The sequence below is a fragment of the Fusarium fujikuroi genome, chromosome FFUJ_chr09 (assembly GCF_900079805.1).
Source record: "Fusarium fujikuroi IMI 58289 draft genome, chromosome FFUJ_chr09".
NCBI lineage: Eukaryota > Fungi > Ascomycota > Sordariomycetes > Hypocreales > Nectriaceae > Fusarium > Fusarium fujikuroi.
The window spans coordinates 2,140,856-2,158,318 of record NC_036630.1 but is presented as its reverse complement, the minus strand read 5'-3'; the positions used below and the strand labels follow the sequence as shown (position 1 = coordinate 2,158,318).

The window sequence follows — 17,463 nt, the reverse complement described above, 5'->3', positions numbered from 1 at the left end:
AAGTTGGATAAGGGAGTAGTAGTAGATGATGGGTGAGTGACCTGTGTGAAAACATCTTCAGTTTAACGACTAGACTGGTTCTTTTATACTCAGAACATCACAAAAAACCAGATACTGACCTATTCAACTTCTGACCTCAACTGATTTAGTCTCAAGGTCCTCTAATCTCCACCCGGGAAGCCCACGGGAACTAGCAGGGGTTCCCAGTCGGCAGTAGGTCGAGAACTTCGGAGCAACGCGTCCATGAAACCGCCAGCAATGAACAAAACACAACCCGGTTTCATCTAGATCGTGATGAGCGTGCTTCAGGAAGAGACAGTAATTCGGCCGATGTTTCGGTATCCCACGGGAGCCATCCCAGCCTTGCAAGGGGGACCCCGGCCAATTTGTTTCAATCAGGCTACTTAGCCGCCCACGGCACCGTTGTAGTACGATAGACTGCTTTTAGAGTTTCGTATTGGAGTGACGAGCTGTATAAAGACTGGTGGAAAGTAACTAGGTATACATGTTCCGCCATGGTTCTTGAGGACTAATGCGTACGGCATGTAACATGAATCGCAACCGAATAGGCAGTTCGGTGCTTCCTTCGTCTATCGGAATCCCCGATAATAACCTATTTGAACTTTAGAGTTCTATCGTGGTCAGCTTGATGATAGTCTTATACCTTTATAGACGATCTCCCGAAGGATCAGCACTTACCTAAACAAATTCGATATGGGCTTCAGCAATGAGAAAAATGGTGCCATATCCATGCATATCGTGCATCCATAATCAGTAGGACACCACTAATCGATTCAGCTGAAGTTGTCGTCCCGACAAAAAAAATCAAAATAACCTTGTTCATCCCAGTCGGCCGATAATGCATAGGTTCTCAACCCCGGAACCTACACGAACCGACAGGTAGCTCCGTCTGCTTACAGGGCAGAGGAGATCTCCGCGAGGAGACGAGCCCGGAAGGTCTTGTAGGGCCGGAAAAAGATCTGCTTCATGCCGATGGACAGCTCGGAGGCCATGGCATCCTTTGGCTTCTTTAGGTCAAGGGGATACTCGAACTTGCTGACAAAAGCAACCGAGAACTCAGCGGTATAAAAATACATGAAGTCCTCGTTCTTGTCATCCGTCAAGGCAGCACAAGTCTGCACTAGTGTCAACAACATCCTAGACGAGTCATGTAAGCAGAAGGGGTAGGTATACCTTGAAGATATGATCCTCGGCGAAAGGGTACTCGGGAGAAGTTTTATCCTCTGCTTGGGACTGGGCAAGTCCTAGAAGGACACAAAGGATGTAGGGGTCGCGCCACTGATCCTGGGGCTCAATCTTCTTGACTCGCAGTTCTCGTAACCACTTGGCGGCAGGGTCATGACGAAGACGGTTTGGAAGAGGGAAGAGGCCTTCACGGAGGTTTCTGACCAGGTTCCCCTGAATGAAAGCGAATGCCCCAGCGTAACTGTCATTGCTAACAGCTTCGCGTTGGTTGAAGATCGCGCCCTGAAGATCAAGAGGCTTCTCTTCACCGAAGCAGAAGTACCCGCGAGGACTAGAATCTCAAAGTTAGGATTTCCAGCATGGAGACACTAAGATCCCAATTCTTACCGGAGGAGCTTGAGAGGTCCGTTGTCACAGATCAAGATCTTTAGGTTCTTGTTCTTCATCGAGGTTTGCGCGAACTGTCTGACGATTCGATAGTCAGACACCATGACTGTTCCGTCTTCAGGATTCTCAGGGGTCTCATCAGTGTCAATTTTAACGAAAGAGGCTTTGAGAAGCTCGAGGTGAACCTCGGACCACTCGAGCGGATGAACCCAGACACGAACTCGAGGGTTCTGGGCGATAAGATCATGAACACGCTCGGGCTTTGATAACGACATGACGATAGGAAGATAGAGAAGAGAAATGAATGAAAATTAAGACGAATGCGATGCGATGCGGAAGAATTATGGCTTGTTGAGATTCCAGGTTCGCGTTGACTAGTGAGGGGAATCTCAATCTTGACTTGTGCTCAAGCAGTGTGGGATTATTTTTGACCTATGACCATCTCATCTATTTTCCCTTGGCACGTGAGCCCCAGCAGAAGGCCTCCGCTCAGCAATCCAAATATCAAACACGATTTTCAAATTTCACAGTCGACTCCTAAGGATCTTGGACTTCAAGAAACAAAAGATTCACTTGGTATTATCTGAAAAGTCTCCATGAAACTAATGTCAAGTCCCAATGCCGCATTTACCAACGCTAAATATCAACTGCACACATCCCAGTCTGTCTTTGACCCATTGGTAACTCCGAATTTCATAAATCATCTCTTTTATACAGTTGACAAGGAGCATTTGTAGAATTCCTTCAGATCGTCGACTCTCCATTTTGTACTCCAGCCACTCTCCCTTTCGATTCGGTCCAGCATTTCCAAGATCGCTTTATGCTCACTTGGATGGCTCATGCATCTTCCAGCAATCCACAGCGGTTGCACACTATTCGTCCATGCCCCGTGATGCTCATTCGACATACTTATGCCACATACCTGTCTTGCATGCCAAAGGATACTTCTTGGTTTGGACGCATGTCCTAGCCGTACTGTCGAGGGTTGGTTCTGCAGCATAAGGATCGATGCTGCGTGATGCATTTGATTCCCTGACATGGCAGCAGGGTTCGAGTACAAAATCGTTGGAAATGGGGAGGACTCGCTCGAAGGGATTGTCATGATGGGATGCAATGGAGCTGGGCGCTCTTGGTACCATTCAGATATATACTTCCACAACTTGAGCCATCGAGTCCGGAACTTGGCTTCGTCGCGAAGTGGATCAGTAGGGGAGGCAGCTAACAGATCCAGGACTTGAGCGGTGAGGTACACAGCATAGTTTGCCCAGTCCTCAAACGTTGGAGCGTTTCTGAAAAGCTCGACATCGTTTTCGATCGACAACGTCTTGGACGCCCAATGGCAGATAGGAATGAGAGTCTTAACCGACGATATGAGCCCACCACAAATATCCATACGCGCAAAGCACCAGAACAAGGCTTGCTCCGTCCCTCCTACAAACCCATTGATGCCAACAGCTTCCATGAGGCTTGCACAGCCATCGAGATGGCGTTGCCATGCCTTTGGTGAACAGCTCAACATCTCCAGCACGCAAAGGATAACACACGTGGCGATGACAGCTGTTCCGCGAGTCGGCAAATGTGGGAGGAGCATATGAATGGCTTCTTGATAGAGGGCCAGGCTACGATTCGTCGGTAGTGTATGCTTAAGTTCAAGTTGTCGTGCTGAGAGGGCCAGCATCGAGTATCGTAAGTGGTCGTTGTCTTTACTCATTGTAGGGATAATCTGCTGAAAATGGCGGTCTCGGTCGAACTTATCGAGCCAGGGGGCAATTTCGTCAAAATAGTTCTTCCAAAGCGAGCATTCCTCTTGCTGAGAGAGCAGTGGTGTCTGAGAGGGCTGAAACTCTTGTATTGGGATCGTGACCTCGGTCTCTTCCAAGGAGACGCCCCCTGAGCTTTCAACCTCTATATGCGGCGTTGTTGATCTTGTTGGAACAATTGACCGCGTCTCTTGGATGAGGTGATTACGGAGTGTCGAGTGTAATTCGTGGTATGCAGAGCCTGGCAAGAAGATCCCGTCCTCAGAGATGCCCTCAGGGGTAAATGCTTGCATCTGGTCGATGTAAGGATAGTCTGCTATCATGTCAATTGGGACCGCCTCCATGGAAACCTGCAGAGTAGGATCAATGTCGACTGAGGAATGAGATTGTCCGTTTTGGCTGAAGTAAAGTAGGTCGGCTACGGCGTTTTGGGTCTGTCGCTGTGAAGTTGGTGATGAGATATCGACTACCGGCGGTCGCTGTATAGAGACATAGCCACTTGGCGTATTGTTTGCGGCGCGAGGTCTTGCACCAACAATGAGATTTGAGCGACCTAGAAGAATGTCAGGTCTACGAACGACCCACGATGCAGATCATGTTCATACCAGAAGTGCTTGTCCGCGCACGATCATCACTTGTCTCGTTGTCCTCCTCCTCTGTCTCAGCACCATTGTAATCACGAATGACTTCATCCGTCACATCCAGAATCTCAAACTCCCTTGGCTGCCTCCTCCTCGCCATCTTCCGCATCGAAGGATGCCGCGCATTTAAGCATTGAGCATGCTCGGCTCGAAACGCTATCTTCAGACCCCATTCGCAAGACTCATTGCGACGACGACACGTTCCGCAGGCCGGCCGGCTCTCATCGCATTTACGCTTCTTGCGTCTGCAATTGAGACACCCGGAGCGGGTACGCTTATGCTTGATGGGCTCGGACCGGACTCGGGCCCGGGATGCGGAGGGACGATTCATAAGTCAACTGTAGCCGGAGTGGGCTTTCCGGGTGAGAATTGGGTGATGTGAATTATTGGGAGAACGAGTGGAGATGAAAGTGAAGGCGATAGTGAACATGTCCAAAAGTTGGAGGGGCAGGGCAATTGTAGACGCCAAAATCTGGGGTCCGACCTGCGGTACCAAAAAGACCCGTGATCGGCAATTGTTCCAAGAAACTGCTAGAGGGAATTAAAATACTGACAAGATCTATTAATTTCCAGGCAATCGATGCTAAACCGAATAAAAAAGCAAGTCTTTTCTGGTTCCCCGACACACAAGTCTTCAACTCGAAACATTCCTGAACTGGGATTAGTTCACTTCCGCTTACAATTGCCTTTTGTGCCCAGGACAGGCAGCGTGACGTTCTTTAGTGGGTGGACAGTGCTCTTCCTGATCTGCCTTGACTATACTTGGCTAGACCACTATCATCACCAGGATAGAGATATTCCCCAGGAACTTGTAAGCGAAGAAACAGTTCCATCCAATTGCCGACTGCGCCAATCGCCTCAATTGGCTCGAATATCCAATCCATCGCAAAGACCTTCGAGAATACTTACAACACCAAGAGCTCCAGGGTCAGGAATGCCGCCCTCCTCGTCGAATCTGCCCTGTCCAACGTAGCTTGCCCGCCCTAGGGCCGCTACCATCTTCCGTGTACTCTCAGCGCCCTTCCGCGCCTCTACCAGAGCAGCCCTTAGTGAGCCACCCAGGGAGTAGTTCTTGACGAATGGTATAAGTGCGTCCATTAGTGTGCGGTGGCCGATTCGTGCGGGCGTGTATCTGCATAGCTCGTCTAGGCCGCTCTGAAGAGCTTGTTGTATGAACTCGGAGACTGTAGACGAGGAAGAGTTGACAGTCAATTCTAAGAGTCGGTTCGCTACAGCGTTGAGGAAGATGGCGTAGATAGCACCCGACGTGCCGCCCATACTCCTTTCTGCGGTTATTGCTGTTCGGCGGAAAATTTGGCCAATGTCGAGAGAAACTGCGTCGTCGTTTTCGAACTCTTTTACGAGACCTGCACAGTGATAAGATTAGCGGCGTTGCGGCATCTCGATTGATGAGGTTCGGAGGGAACATACCAGTGACTCCATTCAGAAGTGTCTCTCCACAGTCTCCATCGCCTGCAAGCGTATCATATTCTGTGATTTTGGGCTCATCTCTTGCTGTTGTTCGTGCTACTGACTCGATGAGAACCTTGACAAGTGATGTCGGGACTGCGAATGATCAGTTTGGTGACGACAGATAACTTCATCTCCGACATACCTTTGACTCCTGTCTCCCTAGTATTGACCTCCGCAACAGGGACTATGGTCTCACGCTTCGATACAGACTCCGCGTCTGTTGCCCAGCCGTGAATCGAACGTGGCCAAGCAGGCGCTGTAGTGGGAGTGTCAAGCAAGTCCGTCAACTCATCGTCGAGCAACAGTAGAGTGACAGAGAAGCCAGATCCATCGAGAGACGTAATGAAGGTGCCGACAAGACTCCTTTCGATATGTATGTTTCGTTGAGCCAGCTGCTTTACCACCTCGTCTGCAACAACACCAATCTCCAAGACACTTAAGCCGCCCAGGTTGTTGACCATCAAAGCTACCCGCTGCCCCTTTCCTGGTTGCCACATATTGGCTTTGGGAATAAACATCATGCTCAAAGCCTTCTCAACTGTAACCTCAAGGCTCGTAATTTCTTCACGCTTGACACCCGGCTCGTTGTGTATTCCCATTCCGAATTCGAGTTGGCCATGGGGAAGTGCCCCTTGAATCGCCCGTCCGGGGACACTACATCGATCGAGACTCGCTGCGACAGTGGCCATTTGCGAAGCGGCTTTTCTTGTAGTAGAGGTGACTTGCTCGAGGGAGGCTCTGTGTAAAGGAGGTCAGCTTTGGCATGGTCAGTATGAAGGATAAGCATACCCCTGAGCTGCCTTTGCGCCAGCGATCTTATGGCAGAAGACTGTTCCCGCGAGACCACGCTGACCGACAAGTGTGTTTCCCTCGACCGAAACATCATCTCCAACAATGACCATCTCGACCTTCTGTCCGTCAGCCTTTGCCTTCTCTGCTGCGAGGCCGAAGTTGAGTTTGTCGCCTGTGTAGTTCTTGACGATCATCAACGATCTACTACTGGTTAGCCGGACACTCGACTTCTATGGGACATAGGTTTACCCTTTTGACGACTTAACCGTCTGTAGGCCTGTGAGGATCTGCGAAGCGGAAGGGGAGGCAAAGATCTCGCCAGCGACCACAACGTCCAATGCTCCCTCACCGATGTATCCTGCGTGCGCGGGTTCGTGGCCGGAGCCGCCGCCGGAAATGAGGATGACTTTTTCATTACTTTGATCCGTTCGTCGGTAGAGCACTGAAGGGGTCGTCAGTTTATGCGTGCGTGCTGTTGTAGGTCATGGTCTCACCTTTTTCTGATGCAATAAGACTCAACAAAGGGTCGTGGAGGATGCAACTCCTGAGGCTTCGCTCGACTGAGTTGGCGACGCCATTGATGAAGCTCTTTCCTGAGGTTCTTGGTCAACAGTTGGCTCGTATTGCTTCCACAAGCACATACCGAGTGTCATGATTGCGAGGTGTGTTTGTCGTGTATTATGGTGTCGGTGTCACACAAAGCGCTAACACTTGGCCAAGCAAAGGAATTGTTTGCTATTCTATCATATTTGATACCGAATGGCATCTTTATCTTAAGGTTCTCAATAGGGCGTTCCCAGATTCCTAATCCGACCATGGTTCTGATGCTCTTCGCGATATTGTAAGCACAAACTTCAGACAGTCATTTGAGTATATCTCACAGCAAATCGAATAAGGGAAATGTACGCACCCTGGGAGAGTATACAATGCGTAAGGTGTAGGGCATCTGCATGCGAATTAGTGTCGTCCCAACCGAAAATGCCATCGCTCATTCTGGGGTCTTGCAGTGAGGAGTGGAGATGGAGAATCGGAGGGGAACTCCGACTTGCAGCCGATCTTGGTAGGTCTAAGCGGACCTTGGCAACCTGGAAGCATCGAAATTGCTCTGGCATCAAGACCAAGGCTTTTCTTTGGTCAATTGAGCAATAACCAGAGTTTTGGTGCTTGTTGTACTCTCTGATATTAAAGCGTTTGTCTTTCTCAGCTGCACAGATAATTGACTGTTGTTTGTGGCTGCATCTACAAGACCCCCTAATAAAGAGCCTACGCTTAGGCATACTGCAGCTATCCCGCCTGAGAAAACCACGTCTTCCGCTACATCATCAACTGCATGCACAGATATTTTCGCTAAACCATCCGTCTTCAACGACACCCCCAATTCACAGTTATCGTATCATTCCATCGGCTACGACTCACCTTTTCGCAAAAACAAGGCAACTCAAGAACCTCATCCCTGAATTCGGCTGCCTAAATGCCCCATTTTCTCTCCAGCGCTTGCAAATGCCTCACGTCTCTCGAAATCGGAACCGTTCGTCTAACCCGCAAAAACCCCAGATGATCCAATGTTACGGTACAGTGGACTCCCCACGGGGAACTGGCGCCATGTCACGGCCTTGGAACGAACCTTGTTTCGCGCGAGTCAACAGTTGATCTAATTTTCTCGTCGCCGAATTGTCACTTCGGAGCAGTATATATTGATACGGGGTCGCCCCATCTTTTACTGTTGCGTGACTTATAGCATCAACATTGGTTGTTGAATAGCTTCTTTCGATCTCTTCACTTCTTGTCATCTCTTCACTATGACGATCCTTGTTGGGAGACCCTTAGACTGGGCCATTACGGCTACAGCTGGTTCTGGCTTCCTCCTCTTCGGTTATGATCAGGGTGTCATGTCTGGCCTGTTGACAGGGACAGCATTTACCAACACTTTTCCCGAGATCGACACTACAGATGGTGGCAATGGCAGCTCCTCTCTTCAAGGAACAGTCGTCGCCATCTACGAGATCGGTTGCTTCTTCGGCGCCATCTTCTGTCTCATCTTTGGCGAGTACTTTGGTCGTCGCAAGTGTATCATGATGGGCTGTGTTGTTCTCAGCATCGGAGCTGCTCTTCAAGCATCAGCTTTTGGAATCCCTCAGATGATCGTTGGTCGTATTGTAGCTGGTCTCGGAAACGGCATGAACACTAGTACCATTCGTAAGTTGCCCCTGACTTTATCACAGATCTCAACTAACAATCTTCAGCTGTATGGCACTCTGAGCTCATGAAAGCTAGCAACCGCGGCAAGGGTCTCGCCATCGAACTCGCAATCAACATCTTCGGCGTCATGCTCTCATACTGGGTTGACTACGGCATGTCCTACGTCAGCAATGACGCCCAATTCCGCTTCCCCCTTGCCTTCCAGATATTCTTCGCTATTTTGACCTTCGTTGGAATCGTTCTTCTTCCTGAGTCTCCTCGTTGGCTCATCAACCATGATCTCCACGACGAGGCGCGAGAGGTTCTTTGGGCTGTGCGCCGAGATGCCAAGTCTATCTCCAAGGAGGATGAGACAGTCAGCCGCGCCATTGCTGAGATTCAGCATGCTATCAATGAGGAGCGTGAGGCGGCGCAGACGAGCAGTTTCAAGGCTATGTGGAAGAATGGAGAGCAGAAGTTCCTGTACCGAACAATGCTCGGTATTGGTGGACAATTCATGCAACAGGTAAGGCACCATTCTACTGTTTCTTTCTTGGATCCTCACTAACACTCTCCTCTAATAGCTTTCCGGTATTAACCTTATCACATACGTAAGTGCCCTGGACTGCAGTATACATCCGTTTAGACCCGAACGACTAACACAAAGTCACAGTATGCTCCCGTCATCTTCCAAGAATCAGTCGGCATTTCCCATAATCTGAGTCTCCTACTTGCTGGCTTCAATGGAGTTGCTTACTTCTTCTCTTCGCTTATCCCTATCTGGATCATTGATCGCCTCGGTCGCCGCAAGTTGATGATGTTTGCCGCCGCTGGTCAAGCAGTCTGCATGGCTGTTTTGGCTGGAACCGTGTCTACTGGGCAGCCTGGACCTGGTATTGTCGCTATTGTCATGCTGTTCTTATTCAGTAAGTCAGCCCCTGAAAATGAGATGAACCTAGCTAACTCCATGGTAGACTTCTTCTTTGCTGTTGGGTTACTCGCCATCCCCTGGCTCTGTAAGTCAACGCTCCCAAGTGTCTCCCAGACCAGCCCAACTAACAAAGTGTAGTGCCCGCCGAATATGCTCCCCTGGCAATCCGTACTCGCGCCGCCGCCCTTGCAACAGCCTCCAACTGGATCTTCACCTTCCTCGTCGTCGAGATCACTCCCGTGTCTATCTCAAGCATTGGCTGGAAGACGTACATCTACTTCTGCATCTTCAACGCCTTCTTCGTTCCCCTCATCTACTTCTTCTACCCCGAGACCCGACTGTTATCTCTCGAGCAGATCGATAAGCTCTTCACCGGTCCAAAGGTCTTGCTTCACTGGGATCACAGCATGGGTGTGCCTGGAGAAGCTTCTGAGAAGAGTGCCAGTGGTGAAACTGGCGAGACTGAGAGTAATGAGAAGTTTGAGACTGAGGTCCATATGAGGGAGTAAAATGGTGGAGGACGTGGGGGGACGAAAAAGGGGCCGTTATACTCTTGCTTTTATTGCATCATGCATGTACAATGTAGCAATCATTTTAGGATCATTTAGTACTGTGTTATATCTACTATCAGCTTGGAAAATACCAAGATCATTGTTCACATCGGTGTAAGAGAGTAGGAACTTTAACATAATCCCTGCGATTGAAAGCTGTCAAACATATGCTATGAAAAGGCTAGAAGGTATCATTCCAACACTATTTCCAAGCAAACCAATTAGGTTTCTTCTTCTCGGTCTCCTGCTTCTTCTTCCATTCGGTTTCCTCCTGCGCCATCCAAGCCTGCATTCTCATACACTTCTCTTCCATCTGTGCGTCCGTCAAGAACCCGCGTCCACCGTCTTCAGCAGTATCCTTGTCCCGTGATCCGGAGTATGAGCCCTTGATGACACCTAACACGTCGCAAAATCCTTCTGACTTCTCCATAAGCCAAGTTCCATGGCGGAGACCATCGCGCCAATGTGGAGGCAAGGACTTGTACCCAAGTAGTGCTCCCAATAGAGCACCGGCAAAGCAGGCGTTTGTGTCTGCGTCGCCGCCTTCCATTGTCAGATCTGTGATGAGCTTCTCGAAGATGGCAAGCTGGGAGCATAATTGCCCGGAAGACTTGAGTTGGCGAAGTGCTAGCCGAAGAAGCAGGATACCAGAGCCAAATGTCTTGTAAACGTATCCGATCTTGTAACTCTCATCCAACTTTAGGTCCGCGAGAGATTGGGCTGTGGCATGCTTTCTGAACTCGTCAACGTCCAGACGAGGCTCATCTTTCTTGTCTGCATCCTGCAATTCTTTTTCGCGGAGCTCGTTGTACCACGTGAGGCCAGCTTCGATCAACTCATCTACCTGTTGCTCTTCGTAGATCTCGCCGAGGACAAGTCCACGAACAAGAGCCGTGCCAATGGCGCAAGACACCACACATCTTGGGTCGACGTGTGTAACGACAGAGAAATCTGCTGCGATCTGAAAGGTCTCCTCAACGGACTTGGTGAGACACATGAGCCCCAGCGGATGTGTTCTCATCAGACTTCCGTTGGGCGCAGCATTGTACTTCCCCGTCACCCAGAACTTGCGCGCTGTGCCCTCAGGATCCTCTAGGTAAGATTTGCTGCGCACGATCCCGCCGACTGTACGTCCAAGACCAAGAGGCAGGGTATCCAGCGCTCTCAGTCCCATACGCACCCAAACTGACAGTCTCGACGCAAAGTCTTGTGGATCAAGCTTTTTGCCATCGCTATGGAGGAATGAGAGCAGTATCAGAACAGCATGGTCTGTGTCGTCAGTCCATTCTCCAGTACGATGAAAATTTCTGTGATGGTCGCGCCGAAAAGGTGTCGCTTTTTCAGCAGGGAGCAACGTAAACTTGCGGCCGGGGTATGCTTTTGCTGAGATGTCGGCGGACAGAAACTCTGTGTATAAGCCAATTGCGTCTCCAAGCGCTGAGCCGAAAATGGTACCGATGATACGATCTTGGAGGTGGAGAGGCTCCAGCGCCTTATGTGCATTGTCTGAGAGGGTTATAGAAGCCATTGCGATTGACTGTGATGTTTTAGATTGAATGGAACGACCAAATATGGGTAGTTGTCACTTTTTATATGGGTTCAGCTGAGGCAGCCAAATTACTGAAACAACCTCGCAAGGCTTCCGCGACTAACACCAGAGGCTGAATTAGCGCCATGATTTTGGTGGTGGCAGTGTGAACGCCATTGACTAAGGTCACCTGGCGTTCAAATAGCTCAATGAGGTAAATAACTTTATCTCTTTTTCACGCGGCCTTAATTGGGCTCAAAGAGGACTTTCGGGCGCTCGTTAGCAACGGTCTCGGTCCTAAAGGTAGGGGAATGGGCGGTCGACCAGTTGATCCCCAGACCGTTGCACGTTTCTGGGACACCCCGCAATCAAGTGGTAAAGTTTCTTATATTGGCAAACGCTCTAATCAGTCATGCTGATGCGCAATGTCCTCCATCGACCCTCAAGTCTGTTCCGTGAACAAATGAAGCACCCTCGGACAGTAGGAATACCGCAGGGGCCTTGAAGTCTTCAGGAGCCCCCAGGCGGCCCAGCAAAGCACCCGCCATCCATGTCTTCTCAACCTCGGGGTTCTCTTGAAGCAATTGATCCGTCATAGCGGTTCTGATGTATCCGGGAGACAAGGTGTTGACTCGGATGCCGTATTGACCCCATTCCTGAGCGACCGATCGGCACATTTGTTGAACAGCTGCCTTGCTGGAGTTATAAGCTGTGCAGGAGAGACCCTGTCCTTTGTTAGTCTGTGGATATGCCTGGTGATTGCTTTGAGGGCTTACTCGGTTTGCAATGTTGCCTGACATGCTTCCAATGATGACGATGCTTCCGGGGCTGTTCTTCTCTCGCAGAACGCGTGCTGCGTACTTGCAAGTATTGAAGACACCAGTTACATTGACTCGTAGGATACGATCAAAGTCGGCAGCTGGATAATCCAGCGCCGCAATCTGTTGCTGAATGCCGGCACAAGCAATTGTGCCCCAGAAAGGCGCTCCAGACTGGTCAGCCTCAGCAGCGATCTCCTTCATCGCTGTCTCGACGGACTGCTCTTCTGTGACGTCGCATTTTCGGTATGAGACATAAGCCTTGTTGGCCGTGGCGATCTTGTTGAGCTGTGCCCACTCAGCTGGCGATGGCTCCTCGAGAATATCGAGGCAAGCTACACTACCGCCGGCTTCGACAACGGCAATGGCAAGTGTTATACCCAGACCGCGAGCTCCGCCTGTGATGGCGACGGTCTTGTTCTCGAGGGAAAAGAGCTTGAACGTTGATGCTTTGGAAGCGGGTGTTTCTCTAGTCTCAGGCACATGGGCCGGGAGCTCAATGTCGGATACGATAGCGGGAGCCATTGTGACAACCAAGTTGTATTGGTATCAACGAGGTCGTGAAAGAATGGTAAGTGAAGAAAAGAATCGAGGCTGCTGGGGGACAACGGTTTTGGAGACGCACGCTCGTTAGGATATACCATCAACGGATATCCATTTCTGGAGGCGCCGAATATATGTTGAGTCAAGCATTACCGACATAGGGTCCATTTGGAAGTTCTATGCGAAGAATGATGTGTCTCAAATTGAGTTTGAAGAGTGATTCTTGGTTGATTCGACGAGGTAATTGCAGCCGGAGGTTGTCACATCCCACTACGGCAGGCGTGGCCTTCGCCAAGATCCAGCATTTCCAGGCTGAAAGAGGGGGTACAAAAAGATGTGCTCAGGTGTTGAGCAAGACACAAATACGGGGGTGTCTCCACCGTGTCTTAGCCCCTGAACTGCCCGTTTGTTTTTGCTAGCCTTCGGTTCTACAAACAAGCCCGGTTGTTTCTTTCACCTAGCAATCTCTGTCGCGAATGCAGGTTTCCAGAGTTGTACAACACTTATTAGAGACGACACACTAACCTCATCAGTATTTCCGTCACCCAAATGATTGCAACCTTGTCTCCACACGATCATGAGGCGCCAATACCCCGAGCATCAAGACCATGGCAGTTCTAAGCGCAATCTCGACTCTAACCTCAACAGGCAAAGCCGTGATCTGGTGCCTCCAACTTCCTGATCCAGAACCCGATTCTCCTTCAATCCAATAATGTCAAGCTCATCAAGGACCCCACGTCAAATGGCAAACGCACATATCCCCACGGCGCTTTCCCCTGCCCTGTTTGGGTAACCCGGTGTGCCATGGCCACAACGAACGTCACCGTCGTTATGAGAAAGATCACGCGCAAAAGATGCTTTTTCGAAATGTCTATAACTCAGGAGTCACTTTCGATGTTTCTCAACTGCACTCATCATCTACTCGTCTTGAAAGACTATCACAGAGTCCCAGATCCAGTCCGAGATGGCACCAAGCGCAATTACCCCAGAGACACAGGAAGAGCCTGTAGCTCTTTCCAATGTTGTAAAGTTGATCAAGAACGATGATGCAGAGACAATTGATCTTGCCCTGCGGCAGTTTCGCTGCTTGATCGCTGATCTCTGTGAGCAATTCAAGGGCGGTCACCCTGGGTAATTTCCACAGCCATCGAAAGACAAAAGAATGGCATATACTGATTGAGTTACAGAGGTGCTATGGGTATGGCGGCCATTGGCCTCGCCCTCTGGAAGTACGTGATGCAGTACTCCCCCAACGACCCTGACTACTTCAACCGCGATCGTTTCGTCCTCTCCAACGGCCACACATGTCTCTTCCAGTACACATTCCTCCATCTCACAGGCTACAAGGCCATGACCTTTGAGCATCTCAAGTCCTACCACTCATCCAACTACGACTCATTGGCACCCGGTCATCCTGAGATTGAGCATGAGGGTATCGAAGTAACGACCGGTCCCCTTGGACAAGGTATTGCCAATGCTGTCGGTCTCGCCATGGCTACCAAGAATCTAGCGGCAACTTACAACAAGCCCAACTACGAGCTCGTCAACAACATGACTTACTGCATGATCGGCGATGCTTGTCTACAAGAAGGTGTCGCCCTTGAGGCTATTCAGCTGGCTGGGCATTGGAAGCTCAACAACCTTGTGGTCATGTACGACAACAACCAGATTACTTGCGACGGTAGTGTCGACCTCTGCAACACCGAGGATGTCAATGCTAAGATGCGCGCCTGTGGTTGGGACGTTACCGAGGTCGAGGACGGCTGCTTCGATGTCGAGGGTATTGTCAAAGCCCTCCTCAAAGCCAAGGCTAGTACCGACAAGCCCACCTTTATCAACATTCACACCGTCATCGGAGTCGGTAGCAAGGTTGCTGGCGATGCCAAAGCCCACGGTGCCGCTTTCAGTCCCGATGGTGTCAAGGCCGTCAAGGAACGTTTCGGCATGGACCCTGAGAAGCACTACGTCGTCTCTGATGAGGTCTATAACTTCTTCCGCGACCGTAAGACTCGTGGTGACCGCCTCGTCGAGGATTGGAAGAGCCTTGTTGATGCCTACAGCAAGGAGTACCCTGATCTTCATGGAGAGTTTATGAAGCGTGTCGAGGGCCGCTTTACTGACGACTGGCGAGGCATCATTCCTGACAAGGAGTCATTCCCTACTGCTCCTACACCTTCCCGAAAGTCTGCCGGTATCATCTGCAACCCCCTGGCTGCGAAACTCAAGAACTTCATGGTCGGCACAGCTGATCTGTCACCCTCTGTCAACATGATCTGGAAGGACAAGGTTGACTTCCAACATGTAAGTTTCCCCCTGACACAGCCAGTTTCCTGTCACTAACACAGTTACAGCCCGACCTCAAGACCACCTGTGGCATCAATGGCAACTACTCCGGCCGTTACATTCATTGGGGTATCCGTGAACATGCGATGGCTTCCATCTCCAACGGTCTCGCCGCTTACGGCAAGGGCACGATCCTTCCTGTCACCTCAAGCTTCTTCATGTTCTACATCTACGCCGCTCCCGGTGTCCGCATGGGCGCTCTTCAGAACCTTCAAGTCATCCACATTGCCACCCACGACTCGATCGGTACTGGCGAAGACGGCCCAACCCACCAACCGATTGCTCTCCCTGCTCTGTACCGCTCCATGCCCAACCTCCTTTACATCCGACCTTGCGATACCGAAGAGACGGCCGGTGCCTTCATTACCGCTCTCGAGGCCAAGGACACTCCATCTATAATCTCCCTCTCCCGTCAGAACCTCGAGCAATACCCTGCGTACTCCAGCCGCGAAGGTGTTCAGAAGGGTGCTTATGTATTCATTGAGGAGGAGGATGCCGATGTCACTCTCATCGGTGTCGGTGCCGAAATGGTCTTCGCCGTCAAGACCCGTGAGGTCCTCAAGGAGAAGTTCGGCATCAAGGCCCGTGTGGTCTCGTTCCCGTGTCAGCGCCTTTTCAACTCCCAACCTCTCGAGTACAAACGCCAAGTCCTTCAATACCGCTCCAAAGCCCCTCGAGTTGTGATTGAGGCTTATGCCATCAACGGCTGGGAACGATACGCCGATGCTGGTTACTCAATGACCACTTTCGGCAAATCACTACCTGGTAAGGATGCTTACAAATACTTCGGCTTTGATGAGAACGTCATTGCCCCTGAGGTGGCCAAGCTTGTCGACGAGGTCAAGGCAGAAGGGATCGAGAGCCTACACGGTGAATTCAGGGATCTCAACAACGTGACACACGAGCACTAATAATGATTTGGTTCAAAAGGGATAAAGGATTACGGCATGCGACTTGGAGTTTAATGTAGTTTGTTGACGACACAATGGTATTTTGCATAACAAAGCACTTTTATTCTATATACGCCAGCTCTTGATGCGTGATCCTGAATGCTTTCTCTCCTTTACCTTCAGAAACACTCGCCTGCAAATTCCATGCTCCATTTTCCGAGCGCCATGCTAATTGCTTTCCTTGTCCGTATATATTGGTATCATCCACAAACGAAAACACAAAAACAGCAAAAGACTTTTCTCCCATACTCCCCACGCCCATCGGTTGCCAGAGCCAAATACCTGCACCCAATCCGTCACTTTTAGCGGCAGTAAGCCATAGCCTACCTTGGCCCCCCTATTCATCGCCGTCCTTGTGGGCGAATGATGGAGTCCGAAGGTGGCAAGGCTTGAACACCCTCCATCACAATCTCGGCCAGAGAACCCAACACCCTACGGTTGATAACACGAGGCATGTTGGGCCATCGCTCTTGAGCCCAAATCACGACACCATTGCCAGCACGCCAGGCCCCTTCAGCTAGAGGGCCCCCTACCTGGGCAGTGGTCGCCATGGCATCTTGGGCACGATGGGCAGTGTAGGTAAGCCCGCCGGTGAGGTTGTCGTATGACCTAGCGAGGTTGTTCTGCGCGATCTGTGCGGTTGCAGCAAGAACTCCTTGGGGGACGTCGGTGCCAGAAGGGTTCTGGATAATCTGAGAGGTGCTATTTTGAGTTAGCTTTCTAGGTTCTTAAACATAGACGAGTCCGAGAGATAAGAGTTAAAAGCAATCACGGATCATACCTTTGGCTATGCACCTCTTCAGTCTCGCTGAACATCTCAGCGCCAAAGTACCCAACCACTCCAGCGTCGTCAAACTGGAGCTCCTCAGAGGAGGGCTCTTCATCGGAGTCCTCGTCAGGGGCGAGTTCGTTCATGGAGCGGTCTCGATGCATCGCCCCTCGAACGAGCGCCCCGTCGAGGATGTCGTACCCTTCCTCATGCTCTCCCTGGTCAGAGTTGTCGTCATCAAGAGGGACATCCTCTAGGTCCTCGGGTGCCGGGCTGGACCTATTTTCGGAAGCGCCAGGCCCCCGTAAACGTTCCTGGGCTCGACGTCGGACCCAATAATCATTAGCCTGAGGGGCATCATCAGGCTCAGAGTCCGAAGACAGGCCAGTGTTGGAGGCGTAAGGACTGTCCATTTTGTTTATCTAGTTATTTGCGATGAGTGAATGCTTGTATCCGAGAAATATGTTTGCCAAATACCTTGTCAGGCACTTTTATAAGTGTGAAGAGGGATGTGGTGATGGTGAAGGGAAGTGTGTGACGAGTTTGTTGGTGCGTAAGGTCAAGTTCGTTTGTGGTGAAAGGGAAACAATAGA

The 17,463-nt window shown here is 50.5% G+C and overlaps 8 protein-coding genes; 2 read left to right on the top strand and 6 right to left on the bottom strand.

Moving 5' to 3' along the window:
* Nucleotides 1-914: 914 nt before the first annotated feature.
* Nucleotides 915-1,868, bottom strand: FFUJ_09497 (uncharacterized protein; the record flags this gene model as incomplete). XM_023568593.1 has 3 exons in its annotated part: nt 915-1,136; nt 1,195-1,537; nt 1,594-1,868. 3 exons carry the CDS (start codon nt 1,866-1,868, stop codon nt 915-917), a joined length of 840 nt encoding a protein of 279 aa, XP_023435766.1.
* Nucleotides 1,869-2,417: 549 nt separating this feature from the next.
* Nucleotides 2,418-4,325, bottom strand: FFUJ_09498 (related to regulatory protein for the arginine catabolic pathway; the record flags this gene model as incomplete). XM_023568592.1 has 3 exons in its annotated part: nt 2,418-2,465; nt 2,516-3,906; nt 3,959-4,325. 3 exons carry the CDS (start codon nt 4,323-4,325, stop codon nt 2,418-2,420), a joined length of 1,806 nt encoding a protein of 601 aa, XP_023435765.1.
* A 527-nt stretch (nt 4,326-4,852) lies between these two features.
* FFUJ_09499 (DAK2-Dihydroxyacetone kinase) lies at nt 4,853-6,912 on the bottom strand (the record flags this gene model as incomplete). XM_023568591.1 has 7 exons in its annotated part: nt 4,853-5,361; nt 5,426-5,560; nt 5,610-6,205; nt 6,257-6,460; nt 6,509-6,701; nt 6,754-6,852; nt 6,903-6,912. 7 exons carry the CDS (start codon nt 6,910-6,912, stop codon nt 4,853-4,855), a joined length of 1,746 nt encoding a protein of 581 aa, XP_023436205.1.
* Nucleotides 6,913-8,058: 1,146 nt separating this feature from the next.
* On the top strand, nt 8,059-9,877 carry FFUJ_09500 (probable sugar transporter; the record flags this gene model as incomplete). XM_023568590.1 has 6 exons in its annotated part: nt 8,059-8,455; nt 8,503-8,963; nt 9,022-9,048; nt 9,111-9,363; nt 9,412-9,453; nt 9,507-9,877. 6 exons carry the CDS (start codon nt 8,059-8,061, stop codon nt 9,875-9,877), a joined length of 1,551 nt encoding a protein of 516 aa, XP_023435764.1.
* Nucleotides 9,878-10,121: 244 nt separating this feature from the next.
* On the bottom strand, nt 10,122-11,447 carry FFUJ_09501 (uncharacterized protein; the record flags this gene model as incomplete). Its single annotated transcript, XM_023568589.1, has 1 exon — nt 10,122-11,447. One exon carries the CDS (start codon nt 11,445-11,447, stop codon nt 10,122-10,124), a length of 1,326 nt encoding a protein of 441 aa, XP_023435763.1.
* A 410-nt stretch (nt 11,448-11,857) lies between these two features.
* FFUJ_09502 (related to D-arabinitol 2-dehydrogenase) lies at nt 11,858-12,790 on the bottom strand (the record flags this gene model as incomplete). The annotated part of the gene is made up of 1 exon (XM_023568588.1): nt 11,858-12,790. One exon carries the CDS (start codon nt 12,788-12,790, stop codon nt 11,858-11,860), a length of 933 nt encoding a protein of 310 aa, XP_023435762.1.
* A 982-nt stretch (nt 12,791-13,772) lies between these two features.
* Nucleotides 13,773-16,062, top strand: FFUJ_09503 (transketolase family protein; the record flags this gene model as incomplete). XM_023568587.1 has 3 exons in its annotated part: nt 13,773-13,939; nt 13,996-15,109; nt 15,160-16,062. 3 exons carry the CDS (start codon nt 13,773-13,775, stop codon nt 16,060-16,062), a joined length of 2,184 nt encoding a protein of 727 aa, XP_023435761.1.
* Nucleotides 16,063-16,442: 380 nt separating this feature from the next.
* Nucleotides 16,443-17,283, bottom strand: FFUJ_09504 (uncharacterized protein; the record flags this gene model as incomplete). XM_023568586.1 has 2 exons in its annotated part: nt 16,443-16,803; nt 16,883-17,283. The coding sequence occupies 2 exons, from the start codon at nt 17,281-17,283 to the stop codon at nt 16,443-16,445; spliced, it is 762 nt and encodes a 253-aa protein (XP_023435760.1).
* Between the last annotated feature and the right edge of the window lie 180 nt (nt 17,284-17,463).